This window comes from Myxocyprinus asiaticus, chromosome 9 (genome assembly GCF_019703515.2).
Source record: "Myxocyprinus asiaticus isolate MX2 ecotype Aquarium Trade chromosome 9, UBuf_Myxa_2, whole genome shotgun sequence".
NCBI classification, from domain to species: domain Eukaryota; kingdom Metazoa; phylum Chordata; class Actinopteri; order Cypriniformes; family Catostomidae; genus Myxocyprinus; species Myxocyprinus asiaticus.
This window is the reverse complement of record NC_059352.1, coordinates 19,309,501-19,329,597: the sequence shown is the minus strand read 5'-3', so window position 1 is coordinate 19,329,597 and position 20,097 is coordinate 19,309,501. Positions and strand designations below refer to the sequence as shown.

Below are 20,097 nucleotides of genomic sequence, written 5' to 3'. Positions count from 1 at the left end.
ACAACAAAGTGCATATTTGGACGAGGAGGTCTCGAGGTTGCAGGGTGGTAAACCTCGGGTGGTAAAAGCTCACCAGGCGACGACATTTAAATAGTATTGCTGTATCAAGAATATCCGCCCGCTAAACCGCTCCATCACGAACTACAGGGAACAGGTTGCCTGGGAAACAGCCGCATGGCAACAGGATCAGAGCCGGGGGGTTGTCTGCTTCTAGCTCTGCTCCCGTTTCCCATTTCCTCACTAGATGGTGTGCAAGCCACTGGAGAGTCGACTTCCTCCCGCGGTCAGGTTCCGTTCAAAACAAATCTGGAAAACTACACGGAACGCCATTTCTCGGGGTTTGCGCGGAGGAAGAGCGGGGATTAATATATTTTCCATTCACATATTTATATTTTTTGATAGCGGGGCGGATCGTACTCCATTCGGCGGTGATGGACATAATGATTGCAGTGCAGGATGCGTACGTCTCCGGTCAGTGGCTCACCGCTATAATTCTTAGTCTTTGCTGCTTTTTACCATCGTGTTTGCCCGCTGGACAAACTGTGGACTATGCGTCCAGCGAGAGTGTGGTCAGCAGACAGGGAGACACCGCGCTGCTCAGGTAAGAGTCTCAAGTCGCAGTCGCTGTATAACTGTTCAAACTAAACTTGGCTGGCACCTGCATGCCCGCTTGCATCATTCGCTGTGCTCTCAGTTTTGTAAACAACACTCGGCAGATTCCCCCAGTGTCGCTCCATCACTTTTATTTGGGTCACAAACCCGAACAGTTCCTGCTGACTACCATATGCTTTTTCGGACATACAAGATTAATTCGTTCTGTAAACACTGTTTTAAGCGAACGAATCTATTATAAGGGGTTGCATAAGGAGCAGGGGAAGGGGTAGAGTTTTGTAAACCCCTTCAAGTGGAAGTCATTCATGATTCCCACCGTCCGAGAGATTCTCACGGATGTTTGCATCCTGGGAAAAAGAGAGAAGTTGCACACTTCTAGCAGGGACAGACTGTGGTGGTGGACTGATAGAATTGATGGTCGTTCGTTGATGATTTGAGTCTCAAGTTAATGTTAGGGGCCGTTTAGACCAAACGTTCTTGCGCTAAAAAAGAGCACAACCAACGCATGTGTCTCGAGACGCGTTTTTATCCATTTAAGTTAATTTTAATTTGACATGGTGTCTAAAAAACGCGGCGAGACTGCGCGTGACGCTATAAAACAGCACAGTGCAGTATTGTACATCTACCTTGACTAGCGCGTGTTTACTTTGGGAAACAATTGAATAACAGCGTGACAAAAAAAAAAAAAAACACACAACAACAACAACAACAACAACAACAACAACAACAAAAAGTGTTCGGTGTGAACGGCCCCTTAAACGTGTAATAAAAGGACCCTTCAGCCCTCTGCCCCTCTTACCCTAAATTAGCAGTGGTGATTGAAATGTTTGTGTATGGGTGTGTCATATGTTAAGTTTTTCTATTTTTATTTTTTATTAAGTGTAACAACTTTATTCTTACCATTTTCGGCTGGACATTGTGTCCTAATATAAACAGATATAGATTTTGACTGACTGGCATCTGTGAAAGCTACAGCTGACAAATTACCCAAAATGCGAAGGGAAGTTACATCACATAGGTTATATGTCAGGATAAAGCTTTTTCTTTACTCTTTTTATGCAAATTAATGAGTTTAGCATCTGCTAAATGAATAAATGTAAATGTAAATTTGACTCCTATTCTTGTCCTCAGTTTTTCTTCTTCTAAATATTTCAACACAAGACAAATTTACTAAAACCAAATTACCAAAGGGTAGGGGTAATGTGAAGCTGTTTATTCTTGTGTGAAGTATGAAGGTTCTTCCTATGAACACACTATGGATTTTTGTGGCTGCCCAACCCCCAAAAACACTTTCTTTCAGCCTTAGCTTTGTAACATCCCTTCTCAGTACAATGCAATGCTATTTCAGTTCTTGAGTCAAGCTGTCCATAATATCTGTTTGTAGAGATTGTTTCATGCACTTAGTGGCATATGTTTTCATCAATGACACTACTGACCACACCAAGTAGCTCTGGTGGCTTGGAACTAATTTCTTAAAACTACCAAATATCCCTCTCTTTTCATGTTACTGATGTCTCCTGGTGGTGGCGTGGCAAAATAAGGTTGGATCATCAAGCCTTCTGTGTTTTTTCACCACTTTCTACAAAATGTTTGGTTAGCTGGTTGACAGTTTGCACTTTTGGTTATGTAGCGGACTAGTCAGACATCCGTAACAGTATGTGTGTTATTTGGCTTTTTTGACTAAAAAAAGCATATAATGTTTCTGTTGTTATTACATTTGCAGAAGCAAGGGCACTTATGCCAAGTCATTTAAGTATGGCTGTAAACATAATTGTACTCTGCATTGGGTAAGAAATGATAATAGTGAGGCAATTGTGTATTGTCAATAGGACTGTCATGACTGTCCTACATGGCCCTTTAAACATGTCCCTCACCAGCGTCAGTGCATAATCTAGATGTGGGTGGTATCCTGCTCCTTTTCTCCTCAGACCACACCTCTTCATGTCAGAGCTGATTAATCGGAAGGATGTTACTGAGCTTTTCACCTCACAGGGACAGTTGGATCAATGCAGCTCTCCAAATGCCACTCCTTTGTTTTATAATTAGGAACTTAAACAGAAACACTTTTAAGTGTTCTCCCATTTCTAATGACAAAAAATAAAATTTAAATAATATAATTAGATGGTGTAAAACAAACAAAAAACATGTGGAAGAATTTTTAGTTCACCTTCATATTACTTAGACCTATTGTATGCTGTGTATTTAATTATGTAGGCTATATGTAGCCCATTTATATATTGGCAGTTTGCCCAAATAGCAGATTTTTTTTTTTCCTGACAACCAGCTCCTGTTGAAGTTTGCTTTATGTTTTGAATCGTGTCATTTTCAATGCAAAATGATCACAAAATTGCAAAAAAAATCAGGTAGTTTCTATGAAACCTTGTTCAAATAGTGTAGATTATTGAAGAGATTTCGAATTTAAAATGTTAATGAGAGGACTTCTTAGAGTGTATCTAATCTGTCTTTATCCTCGGTTGACATCGTTGGTCTCCAAGGCAGAAGAGCATAAATTATGGCAAATACAGTGATCTCCTTTAAACAAGGTTATTGACATTGTGCCAGTGATGCCACCTTAATAATTGCAAATTGGCTGCAATGTACAGTACAGGTATGATGGTACAGCTTAGCATTTAAATGGCCATGCATGTCTTAAAATTGCTCAAGACATAATTCAGTCAGAGATCACTTGCTCCAATTTCTGTTTTGCCATCAAAGCATCAAACTAAATATCTGCCTGGTATTGTATACTGCTCTTGGAAATGTAGAGACAGCCCTGGATATTAAAGGTGGTATAGGAAGCTATTAGAGAGCAGGAACTGTAGCTACTTATATACCATTGGTATATCTGACATTCACCAGCCACAGATACAAAATGGCAAAATGTTATATTGTCTTTTTTTCCTTTCATTTTTCTTTCTTTTTATGTTGAAGCCACTGCAGGAATGTGCTCACATTTATGTATTTGTTTATTGGTATCTGCATGTTGCTTCCAAAAGCTGCTCAAAATGCCGCTCAAATGGTGTTAAGTTTAAATGAAAATAATTACTAAGCTCAAAACTGTTTTTGCAACAAATCTGGCAAATATCCGATTATGAAAGCTGAAATAAATAAATTTTATGAGATTGAAAATAACTGTGTGTGTATGTCCGAGCCAGCAGACACTCTGCGCTCAACAACGGTGCTTTTATATTTAATACGCTGTCAATCACACATACATTACTATTGGCCGTTCATTACTAAGTCCTGCCCATTTGATATCTCAACCAGTAGTTGTAAAGAGAAGCTGGCTTCCAGGTGGGACAAAAATAAATTGATTGACAGTGGCCAACAGGCAATCAGTTGCTGATCAAATGCAAATAGTGCTAATAGAGTGCAGCAGTGCCCGCCCAATTTTTGAACCATTTCGGTTCCGGAATTATTTTTCCCATTAATTTTTCCCATTGACTTTTCAAAAAATCCTCCATAAAAGAATTGTAAACCATGAGCCAAACCAACCAGCTCAGAGGTGAATCAAAACTTTTGATTTGAAGCAACAAAAAAACAAAAAAAAACAAACAAAAAAAAACAATCTGAATAAAAAGACAAAGGTACAACACTTGTACTTAACATATTTCACGAGGGCACGAAGAACAATCCCATGAAGCATTGCGAATGGCGTAATTGGATAGAAACCCATGGAAACATAAAAAACTGGACCAATGATGTGACATGCAATTTTGATGTCCAAACAACTATATGGAGTAAAAATAAGGAAAATGTTTATAAAAAACACATTTATTGAATCTGTTAATCTCTGTTTATCAAATGATATGAACATGTTATGAGGGTTTTACAAAGTTTAAGAATTTTTAGACATTATAGTCACACAATGTCATACCGGATAACTGTCCGGACCTCATGGCGAAATGCAAAAAAGCTACAAAAAGTGTTAAAAATCAAATAAAACCTAAAATGTCAGCCACAGGCATTATTGTATGAGTGTTGCCAACAATATATTTAAATACTTAAAAACAAATATGACATCCAGTTGATTGTTATGCTTTGGAGCATTCTGTCCCAAAACTGGCAGTCAGCCAATGTCATCTGGGATAACAAGCAATCTGGAGTAATTTTATGGGGCATTTTATTTTGACACGTTATCAGACAGGATGTTACACAATCAGGAAGACCCTGAAGGACCCCCAAACAAAGGTGAAAGGTTAGTAAGTCTCTCTTAAAATGTGTTTAATTTACCCTTTTTGCTCACTGGTACACTATGTAGTAAAATCCTGTGTCATTTGGGATATCGCTAAAAAAACATATATAATGTTAATTTTATGCAAATGTGTTTCTTTAATATGAATTTACATACTTGGAAGTTGAAGGTCAAGGTTGCAGATTTCTATAGGTAGCCAAAACAACTGCCTGATTAAGGTTCAAACTGAGTTTTGTCATACCAGATAACAATTTTGTCATATAGGATAACAGTTATTTTATGTTAGCCAATAATGTCATCCGTTATCCCGGATGACACATTTTTGACATTATATTCTTTTTATACAGTTTTCAGCTTTTATTTGTATAATTTCCATTCTTATTGTGATATTAACACATTATTATGAACATTGTTTAGGTAAATACTAACAAATTATATATTAATAATAATATTTAATTATTAAATAATAATTAAATGAAATGATTGTCCAATCTGTCATATTGGGGAATCCGCCCCTTTAAGAAAAGGCCATCCACTCTAGTGACATCACGATGCAGTTTTTTTCTCTCTTTAGTAGCGGGAAATTCAACTGAGGTGACTGAGTAGCTTACTTTCCTACTGACAAATTTTCCATAGGTTTTGCTTACTTGCTTGCTCTGCCCAAGCTTAACATGTTAAACCTGTCAGCATAAAATATGCCAGAAGTGATTAGAATAACATTTTTGCAAAATATGTAAGTTTAACTATATCAAATTCTCTTCAACAACTAGACTAGCTAGTTAGCTAGTCCCAGTTTGTTGTAAGCTAATATGCTAACTGAAGCTTAAAATGTGGACATATTGTTCCCCCCCTCCACACTAGGTCAAATTAGCCTATGTTATTGCTGATTCATTGTTGGGTCACATTGTATATTAAGTGTAGCATCATTACACATTAATAAAGCCTTAATAAACATGAAATAACTTTTCTTCTCTGTTAATAAAACATGTTATTAAGCATACTTCATCATACACAGTGCGTTTGAACTTGTGTAAAAAGAGAATGCACCATATTCATAACATTTTTCATTTTGCCTAGATGCTTAATATTTATATAATTATTCATCATTAACAGTTAATATGTATATGTACACTTTTCACATTTTGATGATTTTTCTAGATGTCAACCAAAGAGTCAACCAAAGAGAGAACAGCAAGGTTTCTTTACAGCGTAGCCTAATTAATTTCCTTGAAAAAACTATTTTCAGTGCAACGCCCTTTGCATAACATAAAAATTAATTATTTATGAACATCAATTATGTGTAAGTTGTGTAAAAATGACAATTCATGTGTAAACTCATAAGGTGTCATACCGAGTAACAATTTCAGTCAGGTGGGATAACACTGATTTTTTCCCCCTTAAAACGCATAATTTCATTTTATGGAGTTGAGAAAACAATAATAGTATGATGCCAAGTACTGTAAAACATTTTCAGATATTTTGCAGCTTAAATCACATTGAAGCATTAAAATGTGGGTAAAGAACTTTAACAAGTAGGGTCACGTTTAAAGCAAACACATTATAATGAGAAAAAATAATTGTGCAAGTTTTATTTTCCGAGCTCTAAATATTGGTTACTGCCTCACTTTATATATTCATTAAGTATTATTGATTAAAAAAGTTTGAATATGATAATATTTTGAACATTCATTAACGTTATCCCGTGTGACATTTTGACTGGTGTCGTCACATGATTCTCAATTCAAACACTTAAAATACATTGTATGAAAATAAGATTTTACTAATAAGGCAATAACATCCTCACAAAGGCAAAAACTACTTTGATGTTTAGTTTTAACGTATTTAAATTTTTGGTCAATTGAAAACATTCGTCACTGGGCCAAATATTGATTTTAGGTTGTTGATTATAAGTAAAGAAACAATATACAGTATTTTACACTTATTGCAAAATATTCTGATATATACTAATAAATAAGTAGTATGAGGGTGAAGGAAGACTGACTCTAATGCGTCACTCAGAGTGCGTTATGAAAGTGGGTGGTGTCTTCTGGGCTTTTTCACAGGCTTGCTTGGCCGCAGTTCTCTGATTGGTGTATCTTTCACTGCTGTACCACGGGTAGGTGTAGTTGTTTGCCAGGAATTCCGCTGTTTAGCGTGATTTTTAAGTTGAGATAACTGATGGCTGATGGCTTCAACAGAAGCATGTACAATGGATTAACAACCTTGGAGCGTACTGTAAGTCTGTCTTTAAAGATTTATAAGTTATTGTTGAAAATCAATTCGTCTATGGAAAAATGAATGGGATTTTACCCATGGAACCTGGCTGTTGCGCTCTATTGAGCTAATGTAGTATCCCAGAGATGCACGGCTTTTGGGCGGGATCCAAAATTACACATTTAGAGACTCTTGTCTCATCAAAATTGATCTTTTGCGCTTTGATTTGAATGCCAACAGTTATCTGCCATAGACTCCCATTGAAGCACGGGATCTATGGGCTGTCCGTCTACAGACGGAAATTCACAAAAAGTACTGTCATTTAAATAAATTATTATATAAATTATTTACATTTATATTAAACTCATCACTGCCACATTTTGAATGAAATTTTAAGGGAAGTCGTGTAGTCTTCCCATGTAGTCTTCGCACTGCAAAGCTTTCGCCACTGGTGGTTTTTTTGTTGTTGTCATAAACGTTTTTTTTTTTTTTTTTTTTTATCATGACAGCAAACTTCCATTGACTATTGAGCTAATTATATTTTATATCCCCTAACCCAACCCCTAAACCTAACCCTCACAATATCCTTTTTGCATTTTTCCATTTTATTTTAAATACGTTTTTCTAGATATTTATAGTAACTCTTGTCTACGTTATTTAAATCTTTATCCAATCTGAATACTTTTTAATGATTAGCACAGTTGATGGTAAATAATGACTGTTAAAATTTTATTTTTTAACTGCTTCCAGCAGTGTTCTGTGGCAATGTAATTGCAATATTCTTATGGAAGATTCCCAAAGAAACCCCCTTTCCCTGTTCCAGGGGAGGCCACGGGTCTCAAGATAAAATATGGAGAAAAAACATCATTGCCCCAGATAATGGTAATCTCCAAAGCAATTATACCTGAACCACTTTTGTACAATGACTAGGTACAGTAGTATCTTTCAAGTAGATTGAACCTCCCTTCTCCTCAACCTGTCACTGATTTTCATGGCATTTGATGAAGCAGGCTCACTAGATACCAGATAAGCTTCTTTGTCCCTCAGGTGCAAGACGCCCACTCTACTCAAAGTGGAGGGCATGCAGGCCTGTGCCATTCGCCTTAACAATAATCCTATCACTAGGCTTTGCCACATTCATCGTTAGTATTGAAGACTCATTTGTCATTGTCTCCATACTACTGTATCTGTTTGAGAATAAGCTTCAGCTGAGGAAAATGAGCCCTTTCTGAGAATATTAGAAGTATTTAAACCTATTGTCAATACACAGTATACATAGATAATAATATTTAAAACCTTGCCAATAGCAAACCCTAGTATACTGTTGACAAAATTTACCACTGTTCAGCACCAAAAGGAATGGGTGTCTCAATTCATCTGTGCACATTGCATTGCCATGGCTGCAGGTTTTTTAAATGAAGTCATGTAAGCAAGCCTTAAATTAGGTCCTGTCATTTGCATAATGAATCAATCATTGTATGTGGATTGCACGTGGCTGTAAATGTTAAGTAGAGCCAAGTAATTGGAGGGACTGCATTGATAATTGTTAGTGAATGGAATGCAAAGCAGTGGAGCAGATCAATAGACTTTAGGCTTCTTTCCCCCTCTAAGAGCTTAATGTGATGATATCACTGTGTTGGCCAACAAAGAAATACAAAATTGCTTGATTTAAGTCAAAGTTGATTGCATTGTCCCTTGTATAATGGGAAATTTTTATATTCCCTTTCCCTTTCAGTTAGCAAATTATGTAATGATATTTTTATATAAGTGCTTTTTGCTGCTGTTGGAGTCATAACGTTTAGGAAGCAATCTCCAATAAATGCAGGTCTCCAAATGCCACTTCTTTGTTTTATCATTAGGAACTTCAACAGCAATACTTTTAAGTTCTTTCCAATTTATTATGAAAAAAAAAAAAAAAAAAAAAAAAAGAACAAATAAGATGTGGAAAAAAAGATTTCAGTTTGCTTTCATTTGATAAAAATTAGATAATTTTGGACTTAGATCTATACAGTATATAGCCCATCGATTTGTTTGTAGTTTGCCCAAATACTGTAGCAGATTTATTATTATTTTTTCTGACAAAATAAAATATTATTATTTTATTCTTCTTTTAGAAGAATATTTCAGCTCTGTAGGTCCAAACAATGCAAGTGAATGGTGATCAAAACTTTGAATATCTTATCTTATATCTTATGATATACTGTAGCAGATGTTTTTTTTTTTTTTTTTTTTTCTGACAAGTACCTCTTGTTGAAGTTTGTTTTGAATTGTGTTTTGCAAAATGATCACAGAGGATCTCAGGAAACATAAAAATAAATAAATACAAAAAAAGTCTTTCAGTGTAACTTTGCAAGAATGAGAAAATCATACATTGAAATATTTTAAATATATGCAAAAGTCATATTGTGTGCTGCTAAGTTTCTGCTAACAAGTTTTGCAGTGCTTCACACTAGTTGGGTAGTTTTAAAACCTTGAATGACCACTGACTATTTTGTAGCCTATATTGCGTAACAGACCTAGATTTCTTTGGGCTGGTTGGCGATTATTGTTTTACTTTGTCTCAAAAAGTACATTGCATTATCATGTTGAGAACACTACATCCCAGACAATGAGACATCTTTCAGACACTATACAAATCTGAATTGAGAATGCAAGGTATAGTGTAACTGACTGCATATTTTTTAGTCATTTGCAGACTATAACATTGTTACCTTAAATGCACTGTTATCATTATTATGAGCATACATGTATATAGCATCATGTATGTTACTTGGATTTTCTCTGATAAATAATAAAAAAATTGAATGAAAAAGAACAGACAGACTGGCATGTGACACGAACTAGTGAAACATGCAAAAGTAGATCATGTGATACCCCATTTATGGCCACTAAGTGATTTTGTCACTGCCCTGAAATCATTTAGTGCAAAAAACAGCTGCATCTATTTAACCATTTCAAGTCTTAAAGGGATAGTTCACCCAAAAATTAAAATTCTCTCATCATTTACTCACCCTCATGACATCCCAGATGTGTATGACTTTCTTTTGTTTGCTGAACACAAACAATGATTTTTAGAAGAATACCTCAGCTCTATAGATCCATACAATGCATGTGAATGGTTACCAAAACTTTGAGGGTCCAAAAAGCACATAAAGGCAGCATAAAAGTAATCCATAAGACTCCAGTGGTTTTATCCATATCTTCTGAAGTGATCCAATCGTTTTTGGGTGAGAACAGACCAGAATGTAACTACATTTTCACTATAATTCTTGACATCTGCAGTCTCTAGGCTCGATAATTTCAAGCTTGATTACACTTCCTAGTGCTCGACGCATGCGCAGACCACTATATGTTGCTAAGAAGTGTAATCAAGCTTGAAATCATGATCGCAAAGGAGACTGCTGGTGTCAAGATATATAGTGAAAAGGAGTTCTATTTTCATCTGTTCTCAACCAAAATCTATTAGATGGCTTCTGAAGACATTGATTTAACAGTTTAACAACTGGAGTTGTATAGGTTACTTTTATGCTGCCTTTATGTGCTTTTTTGAGCTTAAAAATGTTGGTCATCATTTGCTTGCATTGTTTGGACCTACAGAGCTGAAATATTCTTCTAAAAATCTTAGTTTGTGTTCAGCAAAAGAAAGTCATACACATCTGGGATGGCACAAAGGTGAGTAAATGATGAGAAATTTTCATTTTTGGGTGAACTATATCTTTAACTAGACAATAAATGAACTCCCACCAAAAAGCTTGATCAAAACATCAAAATGGAAATCTGATGAGAAATAAATGGCTAGAAAGCTATATACCTGACAGGTTTATTCAACTGCTTTTGCAGTGTGAGTAGTATCTTACCAGCATGACGGTTCTGGATGTTCATAAAGTGAACCAATTCTAGGCAGTTATCAGTGGGTAATTTAGTGGACCACAGTCTCAGAGAAGGAATTTGCAAGGTTGTCCAATTAGCAGTGAAAAGTGTTGGGTTGTGAGTGCATGTCAGCAGGGAAGAGAGGGCCAGTGGAGGCGTGTCATCAATCATCTCAACAGCTTTGCCTCTGCATTCTTGGCAGAGTGGAGGCCTTACTCAGACTGGGAACGCCACACCAACATCACAGACTGTTAAGATGCCCGTCATTACTTCCTAACATTTTATCATGCTTAACATATCTTGCTATGTTTGCGTACTGTACTCATTTTTGTTTAATGGATCACATATGGTGTGTTTTTCAGATGTCAGAAGTGAGGATTGGCATTATGTCACAATAGAGTTGCCACACTGCCTACAGTTTACATACTGTAGGCAGCATCCTAACTGTTATGGAACCTTATAAATGACCGATTTGGAACACTTTACCTGTAGGCAGCAACCCATGCACAACACAAACTAGCAAGTGATTGAGTTTGAAGTTGGTATGATGCTAAGCTAACATTGTGATACTCCAATAAGCATAAAAATACACAGCACACCAAATGGATAAAATACTGTGCTTTTAGTTATATTATTTGAAACTAATCTAAACTATTTTAAATTTGGTAGTTTATGCATAACATGTTTAAACATTATAAACTTTTATCGACATCAACATTTTAGGTTAAAATTGATATGAATTTATAAAGGAAATAGCATATCTTAGGTCCTGTAACTGGTCAACATTTCAAGTTTTTCACAATTTTGAATCACATTTTTGCATTCAGTAGTTCATTTTAAATGGTCCAGCAGTTCGGCAAAATGAGTTTTAATAAGTACAAATATTCCATGTTGTCTCGGATTTAATATGAGCTCATATAAGCTGCTAAAAATGCTAAAAGATAAATGTTATTGATTTAAAATTTGTCTCGCCATGTCTGGCATTTTGGATATTTATTTTTTTTATCGAGCTTGCCGCAAAACATTGTGGGATTGCAATTTTGGTGAAGAATACATGTTGTGCTGCCTAAGAATTTGGTCAAAACTAGTTATCTCAGGAGGCTGCACGATGCCTACCTTTTGGAACAGCCTTCATATTGGGAGTAGGGCTGTCACGATTATGACATTTGGCTGATGATTAATTGTCAAACAGATAATTGCGATGATGACGATTAATTGTCTGCTTAAGGGCTCTCACAATTATGAAGATTAATTGTCTGTTTTAGGACTTTCATGATTATGATGATTAGTTGTCAAACAAATTGTCATGCTTTTGTCATAGGTGTATGTGTGCTTCATGAACCTTAAGAAGTAATTTATTCATATTTAACTTTTACCTGATTTCCTTTTAGGGTTTAAAAACGTATAAAGCCACACGATATGATTATATATATATATATATATATATATATATATATATATATATATATATATATATATATATATATATATAAAAATATAAATTTTTCCCTTAAACTTATTCAAGGATTCAAAATAAATGTATTTTAAATCTTATGTGACACAACAGTGTCTGACATTGGCAACATAAAGTGGAGTTCTAAAATAAAAGTATCTAATGCTGCCTTCACGTGCTATCGGAATTATCGTAAATACGAGTATCCCATTAGGAAGTTGCACATGAACGACCCCACAAGTCATAATTACGACTGGGAAACTCATAATTTTGATACCCGAGTTTCCGAGATGGAAGGAGTCCTAAACTTTCAATATGATGGAGGAGAGTACAGCTACTGTAGTGAATGACAAGTTCCCTATCTGTCACTCACTCGACGTTGTGTCGATGTAGTAACACTAAGGGTCACTCTTGGGAGCCCGAGACACCTCTGGTCTTTGATAAAAGGCCAAAGAAAATTGGCGAGTGGTATTTGCATGCCACTCCCCCAGACATACGGGTATAAAAGGAGCTGGTATGCAACCACTCATTCAGATTTTCTCTTCGGATCCGAACGGTCATGCTCATTGAGCTGAATTCCTACTGTTCATTCACCTCTGCTGGATCTGACAGCGCATTTCAGTGGCTTCTCCCTCCTCTGCACTGGTGCACTGCAGAGAATGCCCCTGGGCGCTTTGGCAGAAAAATGAGAGTATATTTTCTGAAAGAGTTTATTTCTCTAAAAGAGTATATTTCTCTAAAAGAACGGCACACACGGAACATCTTTTTAAAGACACGTTCTTTTTAAAGATGCCTTTCCGATTGTGTGTTATTCCTGTTTGCGGTCGTTACCTCACAACTTCAGATGGTCATGATCGCTGTCTTTCGTGTCTGGGCGCGACCCACACATAGGCAGCGTTCGTGGCTGGTTCATGTTCTCACTGCGAGAACATGACCATGGCAACCTTGTATACCCCAGCGGCTCCCCGCCTCGGTCCTTCTACCTACGGGTTTGAGGCCAGCGTGGCTAGCACTGGGGGTGATTTGGGGAACCCAATGGGATTGCCTCCTCTGTATATCCCCCCGCAGACCTCCCATTCCCCAGCACGCTCGTCTGCCCCGATGGGGCTTCCGGATGAGTCCGCCGGCTCGTCTCACGGTGAGTCTGGCCTCTTGCTTGAAGCTGATGAGCTCTTGAGTGCAGCATCGGAGAGCGGGCTTGTCCAGTCGGACGCAGAAGCCCCAGCTGGGCTCCCCCCTTCGGGGACGATTGCCCAGTCACAAGCTGATGCAGAGATGACGGACATGCTTTCCTGGGTGGCTGCGAGCGTCGGGCTAGAGTGGAACCCTCCGCTCTCCCCTGAACCCTCGTGGCATGATGATTGGTTCCTGGGCTCGCGGCGCCGCTCAAAGCAGCCATGCCCAGCTCCAGTGCCTTTCTTCCCGGAAGTGCACGAGGAGCTGACGAAATCGCGGGGGGCACCTTTTACTGGGATGGTCCCGATTACTCAGTTCCCTCGCCCTCACTACCCTCGATGGCGGGGCGGCCAGGGGCTATACGGCGATTCCCCCGGTGGATAAGGCACTCGCAGTGCACCTATGCCCGCAGAGCGCCGCCACCTGGTGCGGACGCCCAAAGCTCCCGTCCAAGCCCTGTAGGTTCACATTGTCCCTGACGGCTAAAGCCTACAGCGCTGCTGGACAAGCTGCCTCTGCCCTGCACGCCATGGCTCTCCTGCAGGTCCACCAAGCCAAGGTGTTAAAAGAACTGCATGAGGGTAGTTCCGCCCCAGATCTGATGCAGGAACTGTGCTCGGCGACCGACCTCGCTCTCCGAGCGACAAAGGTCACTGCGCGGTCTCTCGGGCGGACAATGTCCACATTAGTGGTCCAGGAGCACCACCTTTGGCTCAACCTGGTCGAGATGGGTGAGGCCGACAAGACACGGTTCCTTGCTGCCCCCATTTCCCAGGCTGGCCTATTCGGCGACACCGTCGAGGACTTTGCCCAGCAGTTCTCGATGGTGAAGCAGCAGACGGAGGCTATCCGGCATATCCTGCCCCGGCGTGGCTCAAGATCCCGCACCCCATCTGCTCATCGCCAAGGGCGTCCCCCTGCGGTTACTGCACTGGCTCCACCGCAGCTCGCCCCTTTGGCCCGGCCCCGGCGTGGAGCCCACCACAGGAAGCAGATGCCACCCGTCTCACAGTCAGCCACTAAGAACCCACGGAGGTCATCAAAGTGCCCCTGAGACGGGCGACCCAGGGTCGAAGAAACCCACTCATCTGGAGCTGGTAGGAAGACCACTCCATCCCCCGGTGGAGGGCCGGGTGGAGAATCTTTTGTTGCCTTTTTGTTTGATTTCACCACATGCCCAAGTGGCTGCGGTACCCAACAGTTCAGCAAAAGAGTGGTTTCCTCCTTCCCTGGGTCACATACCCAGTCTGCAAGGTCATCATCATGACTACCATCCACGGGTTTTTCCTTGCAGGATTGGTGCTCCAGCTGGGCGCTCCACCCCTGAGCGCCCAGCTGTGGCACACATCCGCCCCCAAAGTGACAGTCTCCATGGGTCACGAGGACAGGCCTCTTCCTCCCCTGTCCCTGGCTGTTCCGGGGATAGTCACAAGGAGCCAGGTAAGTGCTTTGATGTCCCTAGACTCAGAATGGCCCCGCGTGAGGCCCCACCTGCTGGTACATCCAATAATGTTGTCCCCTTGGTCCCCCTTGCGCGAAACTTGGATGCATGGCTTGTACTCTCCAATCCATCACGATGGCTGATCCAGACTGTCCGACTCAGCTACGCGATTCAGTTCGCCAGGCACCCGCCCAGGTTCAGCGGTATCCACTTCACCTTGGTGAAGGACGAAAACACTGCTACCTTGCGTGCGGAGATCGCTACCCTGCTATGGAAGGGCACGATAGAACCTGTCTCTGCGGCCGAGCTGAAGAAGGGGTTTTACAGCCCCATCGTATCGAAAAAAGGTGGTGGGTTGCAGCCAATCTTGGACCTGCGAGTACTGAACCGGGCTTTACACAGACTCCCGTCCAAGATGCTGACGCAAAAACGCATTCTAGCGAGTGTCCGGCATCAAGATTGGTTCGTTGCGGTAGACCTGAAGGATGCGTACTTCCACGTCTTGATTCTACCTCGACACAGACCCTTCCTGCGGTTTGCATTCGAGGGTCAGGCGTATCAGTACAAGGTCCTCCCTTTCGGCCTGTCCTTGTCTCCTCGCGTCTTCACGAAGGTCGCAGAGGCAGCCCTTGTCCCGTTAAGGGAAGTGGGCATTCGCATTCTCAACTATCTCGATGACTGGCTAATCCTAGCTCACTCTCGGGACATGTTGTGTGCACACAAGGACTTGGTGCTTTCACACCTCAGCCGACTAGGGCTTCGGATCAACTGGGAAAAGAGCAAGCTCCTCCCGGTTCAGAGCATCTCTTTCCTCGGTTTGGAGTTGGACTCAGTCTCTTTGACAGCATGCCTCACGAACGAGCACGTCCAGTCGGTGCTGGCCTGTTTGAAGGCATTCAAACAGAAAACAGCGGTTCCACTGAAACTCTTTCAGAGGCTCCTGGGGCATATGGCATCTTCAGCGGTGGCCACCCCACTCGGGTTGATGCATATGAGACCGCTTCAGCACTGGCTTCAGACTCGAGTCCCGAGATGGGCATGGCGCCGCGGGTCACATCGTGTGGACATCATGCCGGTCTGTCACCGTCTTTTCAGCCCTTGGACCGACCTCTCGTTTCTACAGGCAGGTGTTCACCTAGATCAGGTCTCCAGGCACGTCGTGGTCACGACAGACGCCTCCAAAATGGGCTGTTTGCAATGGGCACACAGCCGCTGGCTAGTGGACGGGCCCGCGACTGCATTGGCACATCAACTGCCTCGAGTTGTTGGCAATTCTGCTCGCCCTGCGGAGGTTTTGGCCGTTGATTCAGGGCAAGCACGTGTTAGTTCGGACAGACAACACGGCAACGGTAGCATATGTCAACTGCCAAGGCGCTCTTGTTGTATGTCCAACTCGCTCGCCATCTCCTCTTCTGGAGCCAGCAGCACTTCAAGTCGCTGCTATCCACTCACATCCCGGGCAACCTCAACACTACAGTGGACACGCTGTCACGGCAGGTTACCCTCAGGGGAGAGTGGAGACTCCACCCTCAGGTGGTCCAGCTGATTTAGAGTCGATTCGAACAGGCACAGGTGGACCTGTTTGCCTCCCAAGAATCCTCCCACTGCCCGCTCTGGTATGCCCTGACCAAGGCCCCCCTCAGCATAGACGTGCTGGCACACAGCTGGCCCCCTGGCCTGCACAAATATGCATTTCCCCCAGTAAGCCTACTTGCACAGACTCAGGGAGGACGAGGAGCAGGTCGTCCTGGTAGCACCCCACTGGCCCACCCGGATGTGGTGACCTCACGCTCCTCGTGACCGACCCCACACTGCGTGTGAACGACAAATAACATTTGCCATTACACGATCGTTAAATGAAAGTGAAACTGGAGTGCTTTACATTCACTAAAATCCTTGTTTATTTTTTCGCGAGAGTTTGGTGCGAACCTCCACAGACGGCACGTGTATTACAGCGCTTCAAGTCTGGTTCATCTGGTTAATCTTCATGCGATCTTCAGGAGCTGCACTCAGTGTGGTCTGCGGTGCGGCTCAGTGAGGCGGTCGGAGTTTAATTGAATGAGACACTCAAATGTGTACTTCATTCCCTTATTTAGACAATAAAATATGATTGGAATTTAAAGTTCACAATTATTGTGGTTATCTCAAACCGTGGTTAGATCAAATAACCATGATCAGACAATTATTTAATAATCGCGTAAGGCCTAGTAGGGAGTGTGCCTATGATGCCTTAAAATGATGACTCTGTAGGAAACTTAATAGGTATTTGAACAAAGCAAATATTAGAAGAAATGTAGTGAGATGATTTATGAAATGAAACCAATTTCCTCTTGAATTTAAGCCCCTGAGTGATGGCAGCTCTTGTTTCCTTCAAGATCATAAAGCAAGACTTTTAATTGCATTTGTCAAAACTAAACTGGCATGAACAGTTGTGTTTCATTTGTACTAGCCTTTCACTTTTATCTTTTAGATCACCCCGCCTCTGTTTGTTGACAAGTCTCTGAAAGGCATTAGCACCACTTATAACACCAGTACCCTGAGCCCAAGACTTCAAAGGCCATTAATGGTACTGTAAAAAAAGTGACAAACTCAAATCGCAATTATTTAAGGAAATGTTCCGGGTTCAATACAAGTTAAGTTAAATCGACAGCATTTGTGACATACGTAATGTTGATTAACACAAAAATTTTAAATGACTTGTTACTCCTTTTCTTTAAAAAAAAGCAAAAATCGAGGTTACAGTGAGGCACTTACAATGGAAGTGAATGGGGACAATGAAAGTGAACATGGACAATTTTTGGAGGGTTTAAACACAGAAATGTAAAGCTTATAATTTTCTAAAAGCACTTGCATTAATTCTTCAGTTAGAACTTGTGTATTATTTGAGCTGTAAAGTTGTTTAAATTGTCATTTTTACAGTTGTTTTAGGGTTTGTTGACATTACATCAATATGGTAACAAAGTTGTGAAATTGGCTATAACTTAACACAGAAAAGGTTTGTAAGTGATCACTAAAATCATGTTTACACACATCCTTTATGTCTTGTGGCTATACTTTTGAAAAAGTGAGTATTTTAACATTAAAAATTGGCCCCCATTCACTTCAATTTTAAGTGCCTCACTGGAACCTCGATTTTTTCTTTTTCTTTTTTTTTTTTTTTTTTTTTAAAGAAAAGGAGTGTAAGTAAATGTTTGTGGTAATAAACATTATGCCACAAATGCTTTAGGTTGAGCTAAACTTGTATTGAACCTGGAACATTCCTTTAAGTGCTGTGATGAGGTGAGAATATGCTTTAGTCATAAGAATAAACCCGCAACACTCGCCATGGTTCACACATTTTGGCTTGTATTATTGTGCCAGTAGGACAGCATTTGTGTGCTTAGCTACAACATGATGTATCGGTTAATAGGTTGTTATGCAAATACCTACAGTAACAAGTTGTTTGAACTAGTCTTAGATTGCAGAGGCTATCTAGTGCATGTTCATAGGGTGTGTTGCCATGGTTACATTGGTCGAGTGTCATTTTCTTTATCTGGAACACAAGCGCCATGAAGAAACCAGTGAGAGTCTCTCTAATATACATCATGTTGCTCACTCTTTCTTAAAGATGTCTTAGCATGAGCGTATTTTGAACAGATCTTGAGTTTATTCATCCTCCCTACTCCCCAACATTTCAATTTTCCCCTATTGCAACATCACAGCACCTATCATAGTCCCTTTAAAGAAAATAGTCCCCCCTGTTGACTCTCATCTAGTATTGAAATGCTCTGCAATTGTTTCTCTATTTGAGTGTCAGCATGGTGGAATATGTGTTACGCTCTTCTTTGGCACCATGGTTCTACAGCATAGCCGGATTGTCGTTCAAATGCCTTTGTGTGTGAATACATTAACGTTTTAATCACACTGATTACATTTTAGTGTTGCTAATCCCCTTGCTCTGTAGCTGCATCTGATTAAAGCATTCTCAAATGCAATAGTTCCTCGATGAATGTTAGTGTGGCTCTCTAATTTCTGTTATGAATCAAAGACCTTTGTGGGACAGACGTTAAGATGGGCTTAATCCCTGCCAAATGGTCTCACAGAAAGTTTACCCAAGGAGTTTCAGCCCCCTGCCAAAAAAAAGGTAACATTTGTAAAGGAGGAACACTCATTAAATTTCTTTATTTATCCGCCTGTTCTAACAGTCACATGCAACTTAACACACACCTTGATGTTATACATTTCTCTCGTGCTATAAATGGCAACCAAGTACATTTCAGTTTGTAGTTTTCTTATGTAATGATCCATCAGTAGGGTTGATTTTATGCTTTCAAAACTGGCACAGTACCACAAATAACGTGTTTCCTAACTGTTTTTTCTTTTGAAGCACTGAAATAATTTCTTCCAGTGCTAAGAAAATATCAGGAATGAATGATAGATTTTTTTCTATAGCCTAGTTCTTCCACTATATTAGGTGGCAAAGGGTATGTTAGCATCTGAGAAATATGTCACTTAAGAAGGCAGTGAGCAGAATTAGGTCATGCAAAACATGGCAGGGTCTCAGTGGGCCCTCGCAGACATAATTTATCCAGTATATGTAGTAGGATTTAGAGTTAAAGTTGGGAGACACTTGCCTATCTCTGTTGATTTATACAAATATCTCAATAGGATTCGAGTCATTTTACAATGCTGAAAGTCACACATGCTCTTCCTTATATTCAATGCGGTGCAATTCAATGTTATTTGTAGAGCGTTTGTCACAATACAAAACAGCTTTACAAAGAATTCAATTCATATTAAAAAAAAAAAAAAAAAAAATGTAAATGTTGCAATAGAGCACATCAAAGCTCCAGGACAGGAATGCTTGTGTATAATTATTGTAATGATAGCTTGTATAATAGGTTTTTGAGGTGTAATTATAAGACCTAATAGAGAGGCATCACTGTATTTCGCTCCATGAATAGAACAGACTCTTGCATCTCTTCCATTTTGTGTGGCATTCTGCCAACTCTAACCTGGTATCAGAGAGATTGTCCTGAGATAACGGAAAAGCTGCACCATCTAAAAGCTGAAAAAGCCGCCATGCTCATCCCCAGCTGAACAGACCTCTATCTAAAAATTGAGGATAGACTTAAGGTACAACAAAATGACAAGAAA

The 20,097-nt window shown here is 40.1% G+C and overlaps 1 protein-coding gene across 4 annotated transcripts in view; it reads left to right on the top strand.

Moving 5' to 3' along the window:
- The first annotated feature begins 271 nt into the window (after positions 1-271).
- negr1 (neuronal growth regulator 1) overlaps positions 272-20,097 on the top strand; it is a 308,138-nt gene continuing 288,312 nt past the window's right edge. For all 4 annotated transcript variants that reach the window (XM_051705954.1, XM_051705953.1, XM_051705952.1 and 1 more), the window contains exon 1: positions 272-601. In XM_051705954.1, coding sequence (XP_051561914.1) covers positions 432-601 — 170 coding nt within the window. In that variant the 5' untranslated portion in view covers positions 272-431. The remainder of the gene's footprint in view (positions 602-20,097) is intronic.